Consider the following 19963-nt stretch of genomic DNA (forward strand, 5'->3'; position numbering starts at 1 on the left):
AGTAAAGCTCAGAGAACTGAAATTAAATGCCCAAGATCATGCAGAGTCAGCAACAAAGCCAGAACTTAAACCCCAGATCTCCTGACTGTACTTTACCACACACTGTTTTTCAGTTCCTAGATTCAGCATTTGTTACGTTTAGTATATAGAGACTTTCTTCTAAAGGCTTTATCAATTTTTTATAACTTTATACCTTTTCAAGAAGGCAATTGATGGAAAAATACACTTCTGACTACTTTCTTTGTGATATATAGTTTTTTTTTCTTTTAAGATGTAGCTCAGGCATCTTTTGCATTAACTTTCCTGCCCTTCCTTGAATAGTGTTTATTGCCTTGAGCTAACTAAAGCTAAGCCAGTTTCAATGCTTTGTATTTAACTACTTGTGTTTGTGCATATCCAGCTTCACATTTACCAAAGTTAAAGTTAAAACTGAGGAAACAAGCTAAATTTAACTTTTTTATGTTTGTTTTATTTGCTCTAAATATTTTGTCATAACATTGCTGTTTTCATCTTCAGTTGGTCTTTCAACTAAGTGTCGATTGTCTGTGATTGCAGGCATTTTTTGATTTGAATCATGTGAAAATATTAGTTTATGAATCAACATTTCATGAAACCCACTTGAAAAAATTGGAGTCATTTTAGAACCAATTTTGTGGAATGGTAGGAGGAGAAAGGTAGAGGAAGAGAGAGAAGCAATACAATATGAAATTCCAGAAATAATCAGTTGGTTTTATTATTTTTTATTTTTTTTATTTATTTTGTAGGGCAATGAGGATTAAGTGACTTGCCTGGGGTCACACAGCTAGTAAGTGTCAAGTGTCTGAGGCCAGATTTGAACTTAGGTTCTCCTGAATCCAGGGCTCATGCTTTATCCACTGCCCACCTAGCTTCCCCCAATCGGTTGGTTTTTATTAACTATTTGTCCGTTCATACTACATTATCAGAATTGTAATTGCATGCTATTTTCTGTTTGTTTAGACAGTTATGCAAAAAGACCCCGAGGATCACAAAATAGTTGGGGGAAAAACACCCCTTCTTCACTGACTGATAATGCATAATGCAGAAGTGAAACAGAGGTTCATGGATTGATGTTTTCAGAAAAAATTTCATGGAGGAAGTGAGACTTTAACTGGACCTTGGCAGAATATATGATTTAGGGAGAAAGTGGCTGATTTTGGAGCTAATGAATACATGAGTGTAGCTACAATTTGTTTTATATTGTGGGATAGTGTTAATTGTTAGAAAAGGAGATAGAGGCCAGAATTTGAAAGGCTTTGAATGCTAGGTTAAGCAATTCAACCGTTATCATTTAAGTAATGGTATATTGGGGTTCAGAGAGGAATAGTACTTTTGGTGTGAGGGCAGCCAAGCCCTTTTCAGGGCTACTTTCCACCTTTTGTTTCTTCCTGATCCACCTCTCACCTGTAGCATGCACAGTGGCCACACCCTGATAAACTGTTTTGGCAGACAGGATAAACCAGCTTGAGGATAGCAGAGGAAGTCTCAAACTTGTTGTTGCCTTGGGGGGGTTGGGAGGAGTGTTACCAAGCATGTAAAGACTCCCACGATTTATTCCAAGGGCCATGAAGGAAGCTGGAGCAGATGTTGTGGAGTGCTTAGAGCTTGGTTAGACATCAGAGATGCCAAGGTCATCCATTGCATCTATAGCCATCACAAGTCTGTCATCTCTGTCTCGCCATTGGACTGTGAAGATTCTGGAAGAGAGAGTGAGGCTGAAGACTTCCTGTTACCCTGCCTCACTTAAGCCCAATTTATGCATGAGTCAAGTCAGTTTAGGTAAGCAGGTAATTTTTAGGGAACCTTTTCTAGCCCCTTTCTCACACCAGGAGGTGAACAGTGTATTCCTTAATATGCTGCCAAATCCCACTGCTGCTTCCTGTGATTAGATGATGCTATGGCTTAGATAACCCGGGTGCAGGGTTGTGGCTATAGCTCCCACTGTTTCTGCACTTTCTGCTTTGTCTTTTGACTCATCCATAAACATGAAGACGAGGATCAATTTGGCATTAGTGTGCCAAAAGAGGAGAAGCTTATAATTCTAAGTGACTACTGCTAGAGTAGGCTAAGACTGCCAGGCATGTCAGTGACTCCTTAGGAGGAATGGAATTGGAAATAGCAACAGCAGTGGTAATTTACTACTGAAGACTTGTGCATCTCGTGATCTTTGCATCACCAACACTGTCTTCTGTTGACCTAAAAGCAATAAAACTTCATGGATGCACCTTCACAGCAAACATTAACATTTAATAGACTATGGGATTATAAAGAGAAGAGACAGGATGTGAAAGTGACAAAGCCAAGGTGTGGAGCTGAGTACTGGACTGATCATAGACTTTTCCTCTCCAAGTAAAAAATTCACATTCAACAAAAGTGGAGGCCCCAAGGCAAAATGATAGAACTCTTCTGTGATCAGCAACAGTTTATTGCTAATTTGGAGGGCAAGTTGAGCCAACACATGGTTGGTAACAGTAGAGTAGAAAAATAGTGAAAAGCTTTTAGTGATTTGCTGTACAGCACTGCATTTTCTCATCTGGGTCAGAACATTTGCAAAGATTAACACTGGGTTGATGAAAATTATGGGGAAATTTAGGAGCTGCTGCTAAACAAAAAATGAGACCTCCACAGGGTTTATTTACCAGAAGTGTCCATCTCCAAGAAGGCAGCATTTATCTCCATCAAAAGTATAAGCCAGAGATCTGTACCCAATGTTTGTAAATCTGAGCAAGACCTTTGATACTATCAGTTGTGAGGACTTATGGAAAATTATGTAAAAATTTGGTTGGCTGGAGAAGTTAATCACTATTGTATGTCAGTTTCATGACAGCATGCTCACCTGAGTTTTAGAGAATGGATGATGCTGTCATGCTTTCCCTGTAGTTACCAATGGAGTGAAACAAGACTGTACACTTGCTCCCATGCCTGATGTTTTTAGCCATGTTGTCAAATACCTTTAATGAGGATGAACACATCATCAAGGTAGGCTACTGCACCAATGCTAAATTATTCAACTTGAAAACATTACAAACCCAGACTAAAGTGGAGAGAATGTTGGTAGATGATTTCCATCCATTTATTTACTTATTTTTGCTGATGATTGTGTGCTCAATGCAGCCTCTGAAGTTGACATGCAAAAAAGTTTAGATCCATTCTCTGCTATTTGTGCTAATTTTGGCCTAACAATTAACACCAAGAAAACACAGATACTCTGTCAGCTAGCACTACACCACTCATACAAGGAACCATTTTTACAGCAAATGGAGAATTTTAAAAGTGTGTTTGCTTACCTTGGTAATATACTTTCAAGGGATATACACATTGATAATGAGGTTTAGACATGCATTTCCAGAGCTAGCACAGTGTTTGGGAAACTCTGAAGGAAAGTGTGGGAGACTACTGAGTACCAAACTGAAGGTCTATGGAGCTATTGTGCTGACCTCATTGTTGTATGCTTGTGAAACCTGGACAGTATACTAGTGCCATGCCAGAAAACTGAACCCCTTCCATTTGATTTGAATTGTCTTAGGAAGATTCTGAAGATCACCTGACAGGATAAGATACCATACACTGATGTCCTTTCTTGAACTATACTGCCAAACATTCAAATTCTACTGCAGAGAGTGCATCTCTGATGGGCTGGCCGTGTTGTTCGAATGACAATGATATGGTTGCATTAAAGACTCTTTTATGAAGAACTCACACAGTGGTCAGAAAAAGTGATACAAGGACACTCTCAAGGTCTTTTTAAAGAACATTGGAATTAAATAAAGATGCTGTGCTATATGAGTAAAGTAGAATTGATGTAGCTCAAAAGAAACTTGAGATGTACAGATTTAGAGAATGAATCTACCCCAAGTGTTCACATGGACTATTTGTGCCTGATCTGTGGTAGAGTATTCTGAGCTCATATTGGTCTAATCAGCCACAATTAGACACACTGTAACTTGACTCTAATATAGTGATGTCATTTTGATCCTCTTTGAGAACAAAGGACAACAACCAACCAATGGGATATTACTGAATGTTTTTGGACAGGGATTGGAGGGAGAGTGTGACATTTGCAAAGGGATGTTTTAAGATAACTAATTTGGTAATGGTATGGAGATCAATTGGTAGAGAATGACTAGAAAAAGAAAGCTCAGATAGCAGGCAGTTACAGTAATTTAAGTATAAAATGAGTATAGACTAGTGCATTGGAAATGAAAATGGAAGGGAAGCTTCATTTGTGGAAGATAGTAAGAAGCAATAATTGACTTAGAAACTATGTCAGGAAGAAAAGAAAGGGAGGAACCAATAATTCTAAGATTTTGAAACTGAATAAGTGAAAGAATAGTAACACTGATTTAGGAAAATAGGGGAGTAGGAAAATATTCATGTTAAAAGTGGTACTTGCTTTGGGTCTTGAAGAAAGAGAGGAATTATATAACAGAGGTATGGAGGGAGTACATCCCAGGGACAGATGACAGCTATTGCCAAGACATGGAAGCAAATGTGTTGTGTATGAAGCAGAGAGAGAAGGCCAGTATAGCTGGAACATAGGAGCAGAGGATGTGAATAGTGAGAGTAATCATAATCTGGGGTTTGGAAAGTGATGAGTGTTGATAGAAGAAGGATTCTTACTCTAAACATGAAATCATTGTTCAACAAATAACTAGATGATATGCTCTTGAGAAATAGGATGCTATATCAGTCTTGACCCTCTTGCTATAATTCAGAATAAGAGGCATGAAAAGTAAATGGAAAAATGACTCCACTTTCTTCTTGAAGGCACCAGAAATGTTAAAATTAGTTTCATAGTGTGCTCGAAGGCAATAAAAAGTCTTTTATAGGACAGTTGGTCAAGTTACCATGTGGTGTTCATGGCAAAAATAAATAAAATGATTACCAAGAAGGTGATTGTGACTTATTTGCCAACATCTGTTGTAGAAGTAGATAAGGTTTTGCATTTCTGTGATTAATTTCATTTTTTTCTCTAATGCCACCAACTTGAGCCAGTGGCAGCAGTGATCCCTTCTTTCTTAGGGGCCTATTATTAGTACTTAACACTGTTTAGATTCTATAAAAAGAGATAGCAGGAACCATTGTTCAGACATCTCTCAATACCTCCCAGGCACATTCTCCTCTATACCATCTCAGTCTCTGAGGAAATAGGCTCCCAATTAACCCAATTCCTATGTAACCTTTGTCCCACCAAGTTAATATCTAAAGGTGGCATTAATGCTAGAGGAGTCCTCATTTCAACTTTTGCAGCCCTGGCCCCAGAACATTGCTCCCAAAGGTCATTCCTTCTTCCCTGGATCATAGATTCTATTCTGCCTGCAAAACTTAGCCCGGATTCTACATTCCATATTCCAGTGGCTTACTCTCTAATGTCATAGATTCTATTCTGTGAATCTAAATAAGAAAAGAATGAACAAATAGTTCAAGTATTGAAAATCCATTTCCCTTAAGGCTTTTTCTTTCACCAGACTCTGTGAGTAAAGGAGTCACCACATGAAATGTAGAGAAGGAAAGTAACTGAAGTTGATAGATCTTTTTGAATGAATTTGAAGCCAATCTGAAAGCCTCCCATTCACCATATGGTTAGCAGACCAAAACCACTTATGGATTTTTTATACTTTCCTCTCCAAGGTGTTTTTCTTATACATTATGACAATTCTTCTATAACCAGCTTTCTAATGTCCTCCATTTGAGGAGGTTCCATCCCCTGAGGAATATATGTTTGTGCATATGGCACAAACATATTATAAAGGTATCAGTGTATATGCAAGAAAGGATCAGGCAGGACTTTATAATGATTAAAAAAATATATATATCGTATCTTTACAGACCCATAGTTGACTAAAAGATGTACAGAACTCAAGAGCTTGATATATTTGTTTAATATAAAAGAACATTTCACCCTGCAGCAAAACACACCATTTAAGGGTCTCCTCCAGCAAGATGTCTTTCATGTATATTTTGTATATTTTTGATCCTGTAAGATTGCATAATAGATGCAACCATAAAGAAGACTGTTGAACAGTACTTTTATTAGCAATATTAAACCATAAAACAGTGTTTTGGGGGTTTTACTTTCCTGGAACTATCTTGCACATAATAAACATCAGTATTTCTTAAATTAAAATTTACTTGAATTGATATTACATTTACTAAGGCAAAAAATAAAAGACTGCCTCCTATCATAGATTATATACACACACACACACAATGTTGACTTCCTTACATTTTTCAACTAACTTCCTTACTAAATGATTGATTGGACTAATCAATATATTAGAAAATATTTCTAAAAATAAAGGTAAAATAATAATTATTCCCTAAATAATTTTAAGTTAACTAAAACTTTTCAATAAATATTACAGATAATTATTGATTAGCTGAAATGGACTTTGCTAATCATCAAAAACAAATCTAACCTCAGACACTTACTGGCTTAGTTGCCCTGTGCAAGTTATTTAACCTGTTTGCCTTAGTTTCCTCAAATATAAAATGGATCTAAAAATAGCACCTACCTTACAAGGTTGTTGTGAGGATTAAATGAGATACCATTTGTAAAAAACACAGCACAGTGCCACTTGGATATTGGCATGAGCTGCCTATGTACTTGATAAATATGCTAGGTGACATTTGAGGTACTTTGGTAGCAATGACAGCCCACCACTTGCTCATATTTTACCAAATTACATATGAGACTGTCAAGTTAATGTGAAAGTAAAAAAGAGAGTATTAGGGTGGCTTCCTGGTACAGTAGATTGAATGTCCAACTCAGAGTCTGGAAGATTCTTCATGAGTTCAAATTTGGCTTCGGACACTTATTAGCTGTGTAACCCTAGACAAGTCACATAATCCTGTTTGCCTCAGTTTCCTCATCTGTAAAATGTGCTGGAGAAGGAAACAGCTAACCACTCAGCGTCTTTGCGAAGAAACCCCCAAATGAGGTCATGAAGAGTTGGACACAACTGAAAAAATGACAACAATAAATCAGATACATATGTGATAGTTTCTTCAAAGACTTTAGTATCCCCATTGAGCATTTAAAGATGTTTACCTTTAAGCTCTTAGACCACTTCTCCAAATTTCCCGAGTTCACATTGCTTATAAGATGGTGGGCACATTGACCCTGATTCAGTCTTGATCACTGTCACTTCATCTGTGTCAAACTAGGAGTCACAAGCCTCAAGTAGCTAGATTGCTGTGCCAGGCTATCAGTTCTCTCGTGCCTCCAACTTCATGAAAAGAATATAATGGCAAACCAGTAGTCAGTCAGACAGTCTCTCTCTCTCTCTCTCTCTCTCTGTCTCTCTCTCTCTCTCTCTCTGTCTCTCTCTCTCTCTCTTTGTCTCTCTCTGGTAAAACCCATGAAAAAGGGAAATATTTATGTAATGTAAAATATCTCACTGTTCACATATAAGTTATGGGCTATTTCCCTTTTGTTTTTGTGTCTCTTTCAGCTAGCACATTGCCTGACATATAGAAGACACTTATTACATACTTACTGAATGATTAATAAAAGACATGGATCTATTTTTTAAAATTTAACTCTTAACATTTTTAAAGCATCTGCTATGTACAGAACACTGTATAAGGTGCAATTTTGTTTACCAGTTTGTTTTTATTATACTTGTATAGCTTTCTGTTTTGCCATAATAACCTGGCCTCTCAGACTAAGGGTGAAAAAAAAGCAGACTACAATTGAAGACGACTCTTTACCTTCTGTCTTCCTTTCCTGAAATGTGAATCTTTTTATAACTAAAATAATTCTTCTAAAGATACTAATTACTACATCGTGACACTTTCTGATATTAAAAAATGCATATAATGAGGGAGGGGCTTATTAGAAAGCCAAATGAGTGTGCAGTGACGATTCTAATATGGCAAATTAAGATTTTCTTTTTCACCACCAGATGGCATAAACATTATTTTAAATAGTACATGTGTATCAACAAATGTTTTTCAGCTTTATAAGCATGATTAGTATTAACACTGTAAAAAGTATTTTAATGAAAAATGAGTTTTCCAGAAATGTCTGATTTTTTTCTACATAATATTTTTCCAGAACATTTGTAAATGTTTTATGTGATGTGGATTCCAATCTGCACACTTGCATATATGTATATGTACACATATGAATATTTCTGAGTTAAATATATTAATCTTTTAAATTCTAATCATTATCATTTACCTTGTAAAATGTTTTAGAGTTTTTCAAATTTTTTCATAGATTTTTTTTTTAGACGATAATCTGCTTTCAGGACATAAGTTGAGATTTTTTTACCTTATACTTTTAACTAACCCCTCTATACAACATTAGCCCTAGACTAGGTCAAGAGAAATATTTCTCTTGACGCCTACATTACCTTGATGCCATTTTGGAGACATTACTATGCAACAGAAATCTTGCAGATCTTCACTACCATTAGCCTTTCTTAAGGAATTGTTGATAATATTTTGGGCAGGTGTGGTAGGGAACAAACTTCCAGATGGGTCATGACGACTAATACTTAGTATGAGATTTGTAACGTATAGAATGATAGGATTTTACTTATATACCTCTTGAGTAAAGGAGTACTAAATGCAAGTTGCAAATCTCTTAAAAAACACTTTATTATGCTATGTTATTCCAACAATGTTATCTTACTGGTCTCTGTGATTATTAAATTCTCATATATTCATAATCTATCAAGATTTCTTTGTTTAGCCAGATGATTTCATGGTAGAGGGAGCTCTTGGTGAGAAATCTTCGTTATTAATACAGATCAGCAATTGCCTTACAATTTATAGTCACAGAGAATTAGGAACCTTACAAAGTTAAGTGACTTGCCCAGAATGACACAATACCATAGGTGTCACAGGTAGAGTTTGAACTCCAGCTCTTGTGGGTTATCTTTTGAGTTATAATGCTATGCTTCTTCTCTATCAGGAGATATACAGAGTTAATTTCTAAGTGGTCTAAAAATGCAACCATTAAGCTAATCCCTTAACTTCATCCCACCGCCTACCCCAGGATATTACTAACAACAGTGACACCTGGTTGCAACCACTTAATTCATCAAATGAGAATATTTTACAATAGAACAGTATTAAAATAAGTAGATTCCAGTGGGATGATGTAATATCTACATTCTCTTTTGTTTAGGATTTTTAAGAAAGGAAGTAATCTGTGTTTAGTGGCAAGGGCAAATTGTCCCTAAATGGGAAAATTAGGTGTGTGGATACTAATTTTGTGAAAAATAATGAGAATTGTATCTCCTCCTCCTCCTGTTGCTGCTACTGCTACTACTAGCTAGGCAACTAACATTTATAAAGCACATTCAGGTTTTACAAAATGCTTTGCATATATACTCTTATCTTCATGACATCCATGGGAAGAGGGTAATATTTTCACCACTATTTTATATACAGATTTGAAAACTGAGGATGAGAGAGGTTAAGTGAACTGCCCAGGATCATTGAGCTAGTGTGTGTGAAGCAAAATTAGAATTCAGGTCTTACTGATTCCCAAATCTAACACTTAATGCACTGCTTGGTTTAGCTTCCATAAGTATTGAGTTGTGTGTGTTTAATATTAGTAGAAGTATGTGAGTATATTATGAGTATATTATGTCTGATGGTTAAAAAAACAAACAAACTGAAACCTTTATCAATCACTCAACAAGCATTTATTAATCTCCCACTGTGTGTCAGGAACTCTTCTGGGCACTGGGGATGCAAAGAATTAAATGATACTTGCCTCCAAGGAACTTACAGCTGATTGGGGAAGATAATCTGTATATAAATAAGTATATAGGAAACAAACATGAACAATTTTTTTTTTGATAGGAGACTTGTAGCTGGGCATTAGCAAAAGCTTTATATAGAACATACTGTCTGAGCAGAGTTTTGAAGGAAAGGAGGCAGTTAAATAAACGAGTGGAAAAATATTAAGTGTTAACTGTACAAATCACTATGCTAAACATTGGTGATAGAAACAGGAAAGTAAGACAGCTCCCTCTTAGCAAGGAATTCACATTTTAAATAAGTGGAGACCACACAATTAGAAGGTCTTAATTGTAAACATCCAGTGGTCCTTGTGGTACAGCATCAAGATAAGTAATAATGCATCCTTTTTAATATCTTTTTCATTAATAAAACAATATCTACTTCTGAAATTAAACCACTTTGTGCTATTCTGATGAGATTTTGATGAGAACTTCTTTTCTTAGTCGTTAATATCTATAGCTTTTTATTTTAGGATGTAGAGGGGAAGTAAGAGTACATTCCAGATTTGGATATAGCCTGGGCAAAAGGCCTGTTAGCTGGGAGGTTTAGGATGGGTGAGTAAGAGTAAGAAAGATGGGATGGAGAATACAAGACAGGAGTATTCTATAAAATTGAAAATGTAACTTGAGGTCCAGGTTATCAAGGACTTTAAAAGCTAAACAGAAGGACTGCTATATGATTTTAGGAGCCTTTAGATTTCATTGAATAGGGGAGTAATTTGTCAGATTTGATACTGAAGCGACTGCATATGCCCTAATAACATTGTTTTCTAGGAATGCTGGGAGAGAAGATTACTGAGTTAGAGCTAGAGACTTGGGAGGACAGTCTCTTCCCTCTTTAATGGAAACTCATTTCCTCTGGGATAAGGGATGTATTACATTGACATTTACACAGAAAGGCTTCAATGTAGTTCCTTGCTTTCAAATATTTTTTATCAAACATTCATACAGAAGTAAATTTACTACATTTAGATATTACTGTTTTCAATTTAAAACCAGATTTAGCTTTCATGTTTAAACAGGTTAATCACTATTATACTATAAACTAGAAATTTAATCTTTTAAAATATTTCCCCTTATTATCCTTTTATATTGTGTTTAAGTGTGATTACAAATATTATTATATGTAAATACCTGAAGGGCTGCTTGGTGATATGAAATTTTATCTGGAACACTAATTATATTAACGTTGGATGTGACCTTTAACCTTTTTGCCTCAGACAACTCTCAAGGATTTAATTACTAAATCAAAGTCTAGTTTCTATGAGATCTATGTAGGGAGTTTCCACACTAGAGTTCCCCAAGGCAATGAGATCCTTCCAATACTATCTGTATATGTTTTATCTTAGATTCTGATTTGACAGAATTAGATTAAATTCCCTCCTTTCACTAATTTGTACAGTGGAAGTAAGACCTTACATTATACTTAAGTATGCTGCTTGGTGCTAATTTAGATTACCCTAAGGTTGAGATGGTAATTTGCCTTTTTCTTTCCATAGTCAATTTTGTTATACTACAGAAAGCAAGCCTCTAATTGATGGATTCCTATTGATTAAAAATATAGCTGAAGACTTCCATGTCATTTACACAGACTTAACTGCCTGATTTGCCAGAGGGAATGACTTTGGTCAGTAAATACCCCCAAAATTAATATATTAGAGTGCATAATTATATATATATATATACACATATATATATGTATATATATATATATATATATATATATACAGTGCTCATAGCCAATATGTAGATCAGTAGTGTCAAATTAAAATAGAAATGGGGGCTGCTGATTTGTATATAAGTGTCCCTACATGTCACATTGATTGAATTTTAAAATGCACTATTATGGCTTTTTTAAAAAAATTATTTTGTTAAATATTTCTCAATTACATTTTAATCTTTTTGGGCCACATTTAGAGGAATATTCTCCTCATGCCCATTGCCATTAGACATCCTAATGCAGATGACTGAAATGATTTTTCAAAACTTTAACTCACAGAATCACAGCAGAGCATTTCTACTTAAATTTGACTGTAACATTTCTTCACTAGGACATGGGAATTTCTATAGTAAAGGGAGAGGGAGAAACTTTTCTTCTACCTTTTTTGACTTATCTCCTCAAGTTGTTAGCTCAGATTCATGCCCAGGGACCACCACACTAGTTTCTCAAGCATTCTTGGGGGGGGGGGGAATGCTTGTGTCCTGTATTTCTCTTCCCCTCACCACTATGGAAACCTGGAGAGAACTTTTTCCTGAAGGTTTTATACAAGATAGTTTGTAAGAAACTTGGGAAAAATGTGCTGGATCCTAATATGTTAGCAAATTGGAAAGGGAAATAGGCCAGCCTTTTATTTTTTGTTCAGGCTCCAGTCTGCGATATCTGCACACCAGTTGTTTTATTCTGGCATAGGGACTCTTCCATGGTGTTTTTCCTCTTCTTCTATCTAGTTTTCTTTTTATTTTGTCATTTCCTGTTAGAATGTAAGGTCCTTGAGAGTAGGGATTTCCTTGTTTTCTTGTATTCCCAGAGTTTAGCTTGGTGCTTGAATTAAATATTTGGCTCTGAGTATGCTCTGCTCATTACTCCTAGTTCTGCCTTTGGGGCTACACAGACCAAATTTTGTTCTTCCCTTTGATAGTTCCTCAGATAAGTGAAAATGGTTATAATCATGTGTACACGCTAAGTATTCTCTTCTCCAGGCAGTTTTTAAGAGGAATTCTTTCTACTCATCCTCCTATAGTACAATCTTGAGCCCAATCATTGTCTTCCTCAGCTTTCTTTGACTTTAGGAAATACCCTTCCTAAAGTGTCATATAAAGAACTTAACACAATACTCTGGGTACAAACTGAACAGAATAGAGAGAAAATAGAATTTATCCTGTTTTGGACATTATACATCTCTATATTTAGCTTAAGAGTATGGGGGCCAAATTTAATATATGATGAGTTAATTGGGTGGCTTGCCTAAGTATTGGAGTCCCAGAGATAATGAAGGGCCTCCAGGGTTAAAGTTCCCTCCCCTCTGAAACTTTAGATATTTCTCCCAGGCCAATAAGAAAGGAACCTTATAGCCTCTGTTCCACAGATGTTTTATTAGGGAAAATAAAGTAAACAGAAAAGGTGAAATTAATAAAATCAAAGACAAGGAAATAGGGGAGAAGAAATACGGATAATCTTCCTAGCTCTAACCTAAGTCTTAAGAGCAGAGTAACTTACCACATGGAGCTTGTAGCCTCAATGGAAAGCACAACTTACAACCAGGCTTAAATGACTCGGCTGCTGCTGCTCCTGCTCCTGCTCATGCCACAGCCAGGGAAGAAGAGGGAAGAAGAGAGAGAGCTCTGGAAGAGACTCAGATTCCCCTCAGCTACTGTCCAATTTTCCTCCCCCCAAAGGGGAGGTCCTTTAAAAACTACCTATGGAGAGAGATTTCTCCTTCTGACTTCAGTAGCATACATAACTTCAGGGCGGGCCAGGTGTGGCCCCTCAAAATGAGTCAGCCAAATTCTAATTTTACCACAAGAGTAAATTAACCCTTTTGTCTTTGATCACATAATTGATTCTTATTGAACTTAGAGTACAGTTTTATAATACAATTTTAAGCTATTAATGCTTCAAACTGAACTGACTTCTGGAATACTGTACATATTAAAACTTGAGAATTTGTTCATATGTACTCTTGTCTAACCACATTCCTCCCAGTTATTTGTTGTGGTTATTGTTGTTCAGTTGTGTCCAACTCTTCACGATTTCATGGACCATGACACCAGGCCCTTCTATCCTCCACTGTCTCTTAAAGTCTGTCCAAATTTATCTTTGTTTCCATGACACTATTGTCATCCTCTCCTGTCCCCTTTTCCTTCTGCCTTCTATCTTTCCCAGCATTAGGTTCTTTTCCAATGAGTCCTCTCCTCTCATTATGTGGCCAAAGTATTTAAACTTTAGCTTTAGCATTTGACCTTCCAGTGTATAGCCTGAATTAATTTAATGATTGACTTATTAGATGTCTTTGTTGTCCAAGAGACTCTAAAAAATATTCTCCAGCACCACAGTTCTCCTTATTGTTCAGCTCTTACAGTCATATGTTGCCACTGGAGAAACCAAAGCTTTGACCATACAGACTTTTGTTGGCAAGGTGACTGTCCAGATTTGCCAGAGCTTTACTTCCAGGGAGCAAACATCTTTTAATGTCATGATTGTAGTTGCCATCTGTGATGACCTTTGAGCCCAAGAATATAAAATCTGACATTGTTTCCATTTCTTTTCCCTCTATTTGCCAGAAAGTGATGAGATCAGTTGCCAAGATCTTAGTTTTTGTTTTTTTTTTTTATGTTAACCTTCAAACTAGCTCTTATAGTGTCCTCTTTCTCCCTCATCAAGAGGTTTCGTAATTTCTCTTCACTTTATGCCATCAGAGTAGTATCATCTGCATATCTGAGACTGTTGATATTTCTCCCAGCAATCTTAATTCCAGTTTTTGATTTATCTAGCATGGGATTTTGCATGATGTATTCTGCATATAAGTTAAATATATAAGGTGACTTCTTTGCCTTCAAATGCAGTATTTAAACTGCATCCTCATTAAACTTCATGTTACATAGTCGAATTCAACATTTGTTAAGCACCATATGCAAAGTGCATCACTGTGCTATATGGTAAAGAAGATACAAAAAGAAAAAAAAAGAAAAAAGCTCCTGTCCTGAGGGAGATTACATCAAATTGGGAATGGATGTAGTAAGAATATAATTTGGGGTGGGAATGGGGGGGAGGGGTGATTATAGGGGAAATAGGTGTAACATGAAAAATAAAGAAACAAGGGAATTTGAGAAAAAAGAGAGCATTAACAAAGGGAAATGAAGAAATGCACCATAGAAAAGGTGGTACTTGAACCGAGTTTGCAAGAAAGATAAAAATCCCAAGAAAGGAAATTGAGAAGGCCATATATTTTAGATATGAGGGAGGCCCAATGGGCAAAGGGATGGGCAATGAAATGTTGAATTTGATGAAACAGCTAGTAGTCGAGTTTGTGTGGAGATGAGAATATGTGAATGGTAGCCATGTGAATTATTTCTGAATAGGTATATTATTGCCAAATTGTTTAAAGTTTGAAATACCAAGCTAAGGGGTTTGTATTTTATCTTTAGGAAGATAGGGAACCGCTAAAAGTTTTTAAACAAGCTAAGACCTGTGACTTAGGAAAATTCTATTGACAGCTAAATGGAGATTAGATTAGAGAATGGAAAGAATGTAAAGATTAGACTAGAAGTATGGAATCCAATTAAGTAGTTATCATAATAGTGCAATGTAGGGTAATGAGGGCTAAAATTAGGGTAGTGTCCATTTAATTGAGAGAAGGGGATACACATAAAAAGATGTAGAGGTCAAATAAACAGGACTTGTCAAAAGATAAAAAATGTGGGGTGAAAGAGAAGAGCCCCAGATAATTTAGAGATTTGACAGAAAGGAAGGATGATGGTTTCCTCAGCAACTGCCACAGCAACAAAATACGGAATTTTGAAAAGGATTTAGGGGAAAAGAAGATGAATTCCATTTTGCACATATGTAGTTTGAGGTATCAGGAAGGCACTGGATGAATAACAAATTCAGGAGGATAATGAATTTGAAGACTAGATTGCAGGAATCACATACAATTGTTATTATAGATATGGAGCTAGAAGGGATGATCTTAGAAGTCATCTAGTCCAATCTTGCTGTTTTACAGGTAATGAAACTGAAGTCTCTTAAAGGGAAAATAAATTGGCTGGGGTTACATAAGGAATAGGTGGAAAATCCAGAATTTGAACCCTAATCCTTTCACTTCAAACCCAATGGCCTCTTAATTGTATCTCTGTTAAAAAAACAGGTAGATGGTGTGGGAATTGAGTCATGAGATCTAGGTAATTTTTTCTAAGTAATTAACAGCGAAAGAGAGAAAAGTTATAGGATAAGAGCATAATGGGCAAGATGAATCAAGTAAAAGTTTTCTAACAATGTAGAAAATGTGATTACATTTCAAAACAGTAGGGAAGGAGGCAGGAAACAGACATTCACAGATGCAGACACATGAAAGACAGAGACATAGGAGAGAAAGAGGAAAGACTCACAGAAAGACACAGAGAGTGACAGAAATGAGATGAAGAGAAAAAGATAAAGTCAGGGATAGAGAGAGACAGAGACTGCCAGAGATGAAATGAGTGGAGATGAAGAAAGACAGAGATGAGGACATAGGCAGTGGCCTTTCAACTTATCCCACTGTTAATCAAGTGAATGTTGTGGAAATGGAAGCAGCATGCCTAGTTAATTTTTTCTAGGGTTTTAACAGTGAAAGAGAGAAAAGATATTAGACAAAGAAAAATACAGAGACATGGAGGCATAAAGAGAGAGGTAGAGACAGAGGCTTGGAGAGGTAGGCTGAGAGAGGAGAGAGGAGAGGAAGAGAAACAGTAGATATAGTGATCAAAGGGGGTAACATCTTGGAAGAGGAAATGGGATCTAAGGCACAAGTAGAAAGGTTAGCCCTATAAAGGAAAACAGTGACCTCTTTCTTAGGAATTGGAACAAAAGAGGAGAGGATGGATGAAAATATAGATTGGCTTTTGAGGTATGGGTTAGGAGACTGGGAGTTCACAATCCATATTCCTTCATTGTAGCCTGTGAAGATATTTTGGAATCTCAATTATGTTATGCCTTTCACCTTCATTTCGCCTCCACATTACATATCTGTCCCTTCTTTCTTCATTCAAGTAGTCACTGGTATAAATGTTGAATCACATAATCATGGAAATGTAATTTGGAAGGGACTTTAGAGGTTATCTAGTCCAGCCTCCTTTTGTTTTTTACAGATGAGGAAACCGAATTCCAGAAGGGTCAGGATGATGTGCCTAACATCACAAAGGTAGCGAAAGATGGATTCAAGTCTTGTTTCTGACTTCAAACTCAATATTCTTTCTATTTCACTACATTGAATAAAGCAGGATAAATGGTATAGTTAGTTCCTGGGATACTCCTTTATGTATGATTCAGTACTTTAATATATCTGTGGTCTCATCTATTTGGGTATTCTCTCCAAAAATGCAGATGACACCTCATCAATCCCTTTCCTGTTCCACTTTTATTGATATTATATCAGTTTGCCATATGGTGCACTTTGTGGGGATAGTGGGAGGGAATCTCTTCAGCTTTTCTTAAATCTTTAATTACCATTGGGTGCCACAATTCAACTACTGTTGACTCCATTTCCTTTCATCTTACAAAAAAGAAATCACAAGTGATATTTTATAAGCATTCCTGAAATAAATGTGTAATGATTCTTCATGAACATTGTCTTGGAGTACTATTTTAAGAATACTGTGAAAAAAGAAAATGAAGTTATTTTGGTTTTACTTCTTCTTGAAGAACCATATAATTCTTTCAACAGCAATTTTAGAAATTTATCTGTAATCAAAGTTAATTTCATCATTGTACTTTGAAGAATATATGTTACTACATTTCTGAAAGTTATGATCACATTTGCTAATCTCTTGCCCAGTTACATTTCTCTTGTTCTCCATGATTTTTCAGAAATCCCTGATTGCAGCTCAACAATCATGTCTATACATTCTACCTTTAGATTTTTTCTTAGAAAAAAAGCAAAATAAGAATTAAGTAGTTTCTTTATAATCAATTATCTTTATCCCATCTACCCCAAGAAACAATTCTTTCATCTTTCTCTCTCTTGTAGCTAATATATTTTAAAATCTCCTTTTTAGTTACTTTAATGTTCCTGACTTTCATTTTCATATGACCATAATACTATTTTGTATTCTTTTCGTGTTGAAGTCATTTGTATATGAATTGTCAAAATTTTGTTCTTGATAGCATCCCTTCCCTTTTTTTACTTACTCCTGTAATTTTAGGTCATGGGATGTTCTTTTTTCTTTCACTAAACTCTGAAATTAAATATTCTAAAGTCCAGGATGTACAATAGTATAGCTGTATGATCCTAACCCAATTTCCTCCCCCTCCCCCATAGAGTTTCTTTTTATTTTATTTTTTTTTTTTTGTGGGGCAATGGGGGTTAAGTGACTTGCTCAGGGTCACACAGCTAGTAAGTGTCAACTGTCTGATGCTGGATTTGAACCCAAGTATTCCTGAATCCATGGCCGGTGCTTTATCTACTACACCACCTAGCCGCCCCCATTTTTATTATTTTTTTAATTTTTTGTGGCCCCATAGAGTTTTCAAATAGTAGATGAAGGGAATACTCTAGTAAAATGTTTAAGGTAGCTTTCAAAAAGAATTTTGATAAAAATGCTTATGCCATAATATTCTAGGTTCCTGTTATTTCTACTTTTGTAGACACTTTCTCCTTATTGGTTACAATCAGTTCTGGAATAATAGTTTCTCTCAATGCTTCTTTTATTTCTTGAAGAATAAGATTATTCTTTTTTTTTTTTTTTTTTTTTTTTTTAGGCAATGGGGGTTAAGTGACTTGCCCAGGGTCACACAGCTATTAAGTGTCAAGTGTCTGAGGCCGGATTTGAACTCAGGTACTCCTGAATCCAGGGCCAGTGCTTTAACCACTGCGCCATCTAGCTGCCCCCATAAGATTATTCTTAAATCAGAAATTTAACGGCCACACAATTTATTAGCTGGGGAATTCAACACTTATCATGTTATATCTCGTTTTGCTTTCATGGATAATCTCCTCACCCATTTCTAAACTCTCTTCCGGATGGCTTCTGATATCACCATTTAACTGAAACTGCTCTCTCTAAAGTTGCCAATTATCTCCCAATTGACAAATCGAATGTGCTTTTCCAGTCCTCACCTTTCATGAACAGTTTAATGCTTTTCACACTGCTGATTACCCTCTTCTCTTGGACTCTGCTCTAGCTTGTGACTGACATGGCTCTCTCCTGGATCTCCTTAGAGGACCACCTATTCTGAGTTTGATTTCCTGCAAACATCCCCTAAGACTTGTTCTGGACCCTTTTCCCTCTATACATTTGCTGATCTTATCAGTTCCCATGGATTCAATAATTATCTCTATGCAGATGTTTCTTAGATTTATTTATCCCGCCCTAACCTCTGTCCTAACCGCCACTCTCACATTCCTAACCACCTATTAGACATTTCAAACTCTGATCTGTACACATCTAAAACACATCATGTCGGAAACTTGACTTGTAATCTACCCCCCTCAACCTGTAATTCTCCTCTCTTCTAAACTTCTCTATTACAGTTCATCATCCTTTCAGTCACCAAGGTTCCCAACCCAGGTGTCATCTTCAACTTCTTAATTTGTTGCCACACACCTCCAAGTCCTATTGGTTCTGTGTCCACAACTCTCTCATATATGTCCCTACCTTGGTACAGGTCATTATTCCCTCATGTCTAGACTTTTGCAATAGCTTCCTTGTCTTAAGTTTCTCCTCCCTTTGGTTCATCCTCTACTCTGCTATCAAATTTATGTTCCTAGAAGGTAGGTCTATCCACGTCCCTTCCTTATTCAATAAACCATAATGGCTTTTCATTGGTTCCAGGTTCAAATGTAAAATCCTATGGCCTTTCATAACCTGTCTCCTTGCCTTTCCTGTCTTCAACTTCACTCCTTTTTATTGCAACCCAATGGCACTGGTATCTGTGCTATTTCTCCTACAAGACCCTCCAATCTGATGATTTTCTGCATTTTCCCTGGCTAGAATTTCTTCCTTCCTCATCTGTGCCTTCTGGCATCCCTAGCTTCTTTCAAGGCTTAGCTGTTATTTCACCTTGTACAGTAAACCTTTGCTGTTCCTCCTTAATATTAGTGACTTTCCTATTCTTATTATTGTATCCACTCCAAATGTCCATATGCGACCTTTGTGCCTGACTTGTGGTAGAGCCTTCTGAGCTACATAGATCTTATTAGCCACAGTCAGACACATTGTATTGTGACTCCAACATAATTATGTCATTGTGGTCCACTTTGAGAATGAAGGACAACAACCAACAACATTCCTCTGAGTGTCTCCAGTTTCTCCTGTGTATACCTTGTTTGTATATAGTTGTTTGCATGTTTTCTTCCCTTCATTACCTTTCTCCCTCTTTCCCCATTAGATTGTTAGCTCCTTCAAAGAAGGTATTGTTTCTATATTTCTTTTTATACCCAGGACTTAGCACAGTGCCTGTAATATAATAAATGCTTCATAAATAATTGTTG

At 36.3% G+C, this 19963-nt stretch overlaps 1 protein-coding gene across 1 annotated transcript in view; it reads left to right on the forward strand.

Moving 5' to 3' along the window:
- The first annotated feature begins 1583 nt into the window (after window positions 1-1583).
- The window catches only part of MEI4 (meiotic double-stranded break formation protein 4), a 188961-nt gene continuing 170581 nt past the window's right edge, over window positions 1584-19963 (forward strand). Inside the window, exons 1-2 of the mRNA XM_044003435.1 lie at window positions 1584-1626; window positions 3133-3309. Of these exons, the coding sequence (XP_043859370.1) occupies window positions 1584-1626; window positions 3133-3309 (220 nt within the window). The remainder of the gene's footprint in view (window positions 1627-3132; window positions 3310-19963) is intronic.

The sequence above is a fragment of the Dromiciops gliroides genome, chromosome 4, assembly GCF_019393635.1.
Source record: "Dromiciops gliroides isolate mDroGli1 chromosome 4, mDroGli1.pri, whole genome shotgun sequence".
In the NCBI taxonomy this organism is placed as follows: Eukaryota; Metazoa; Chordata; class Mammalia; order Microbiotheria; family Microbiotheriidae; genus Dromiciops; species Dromiciops gliroides.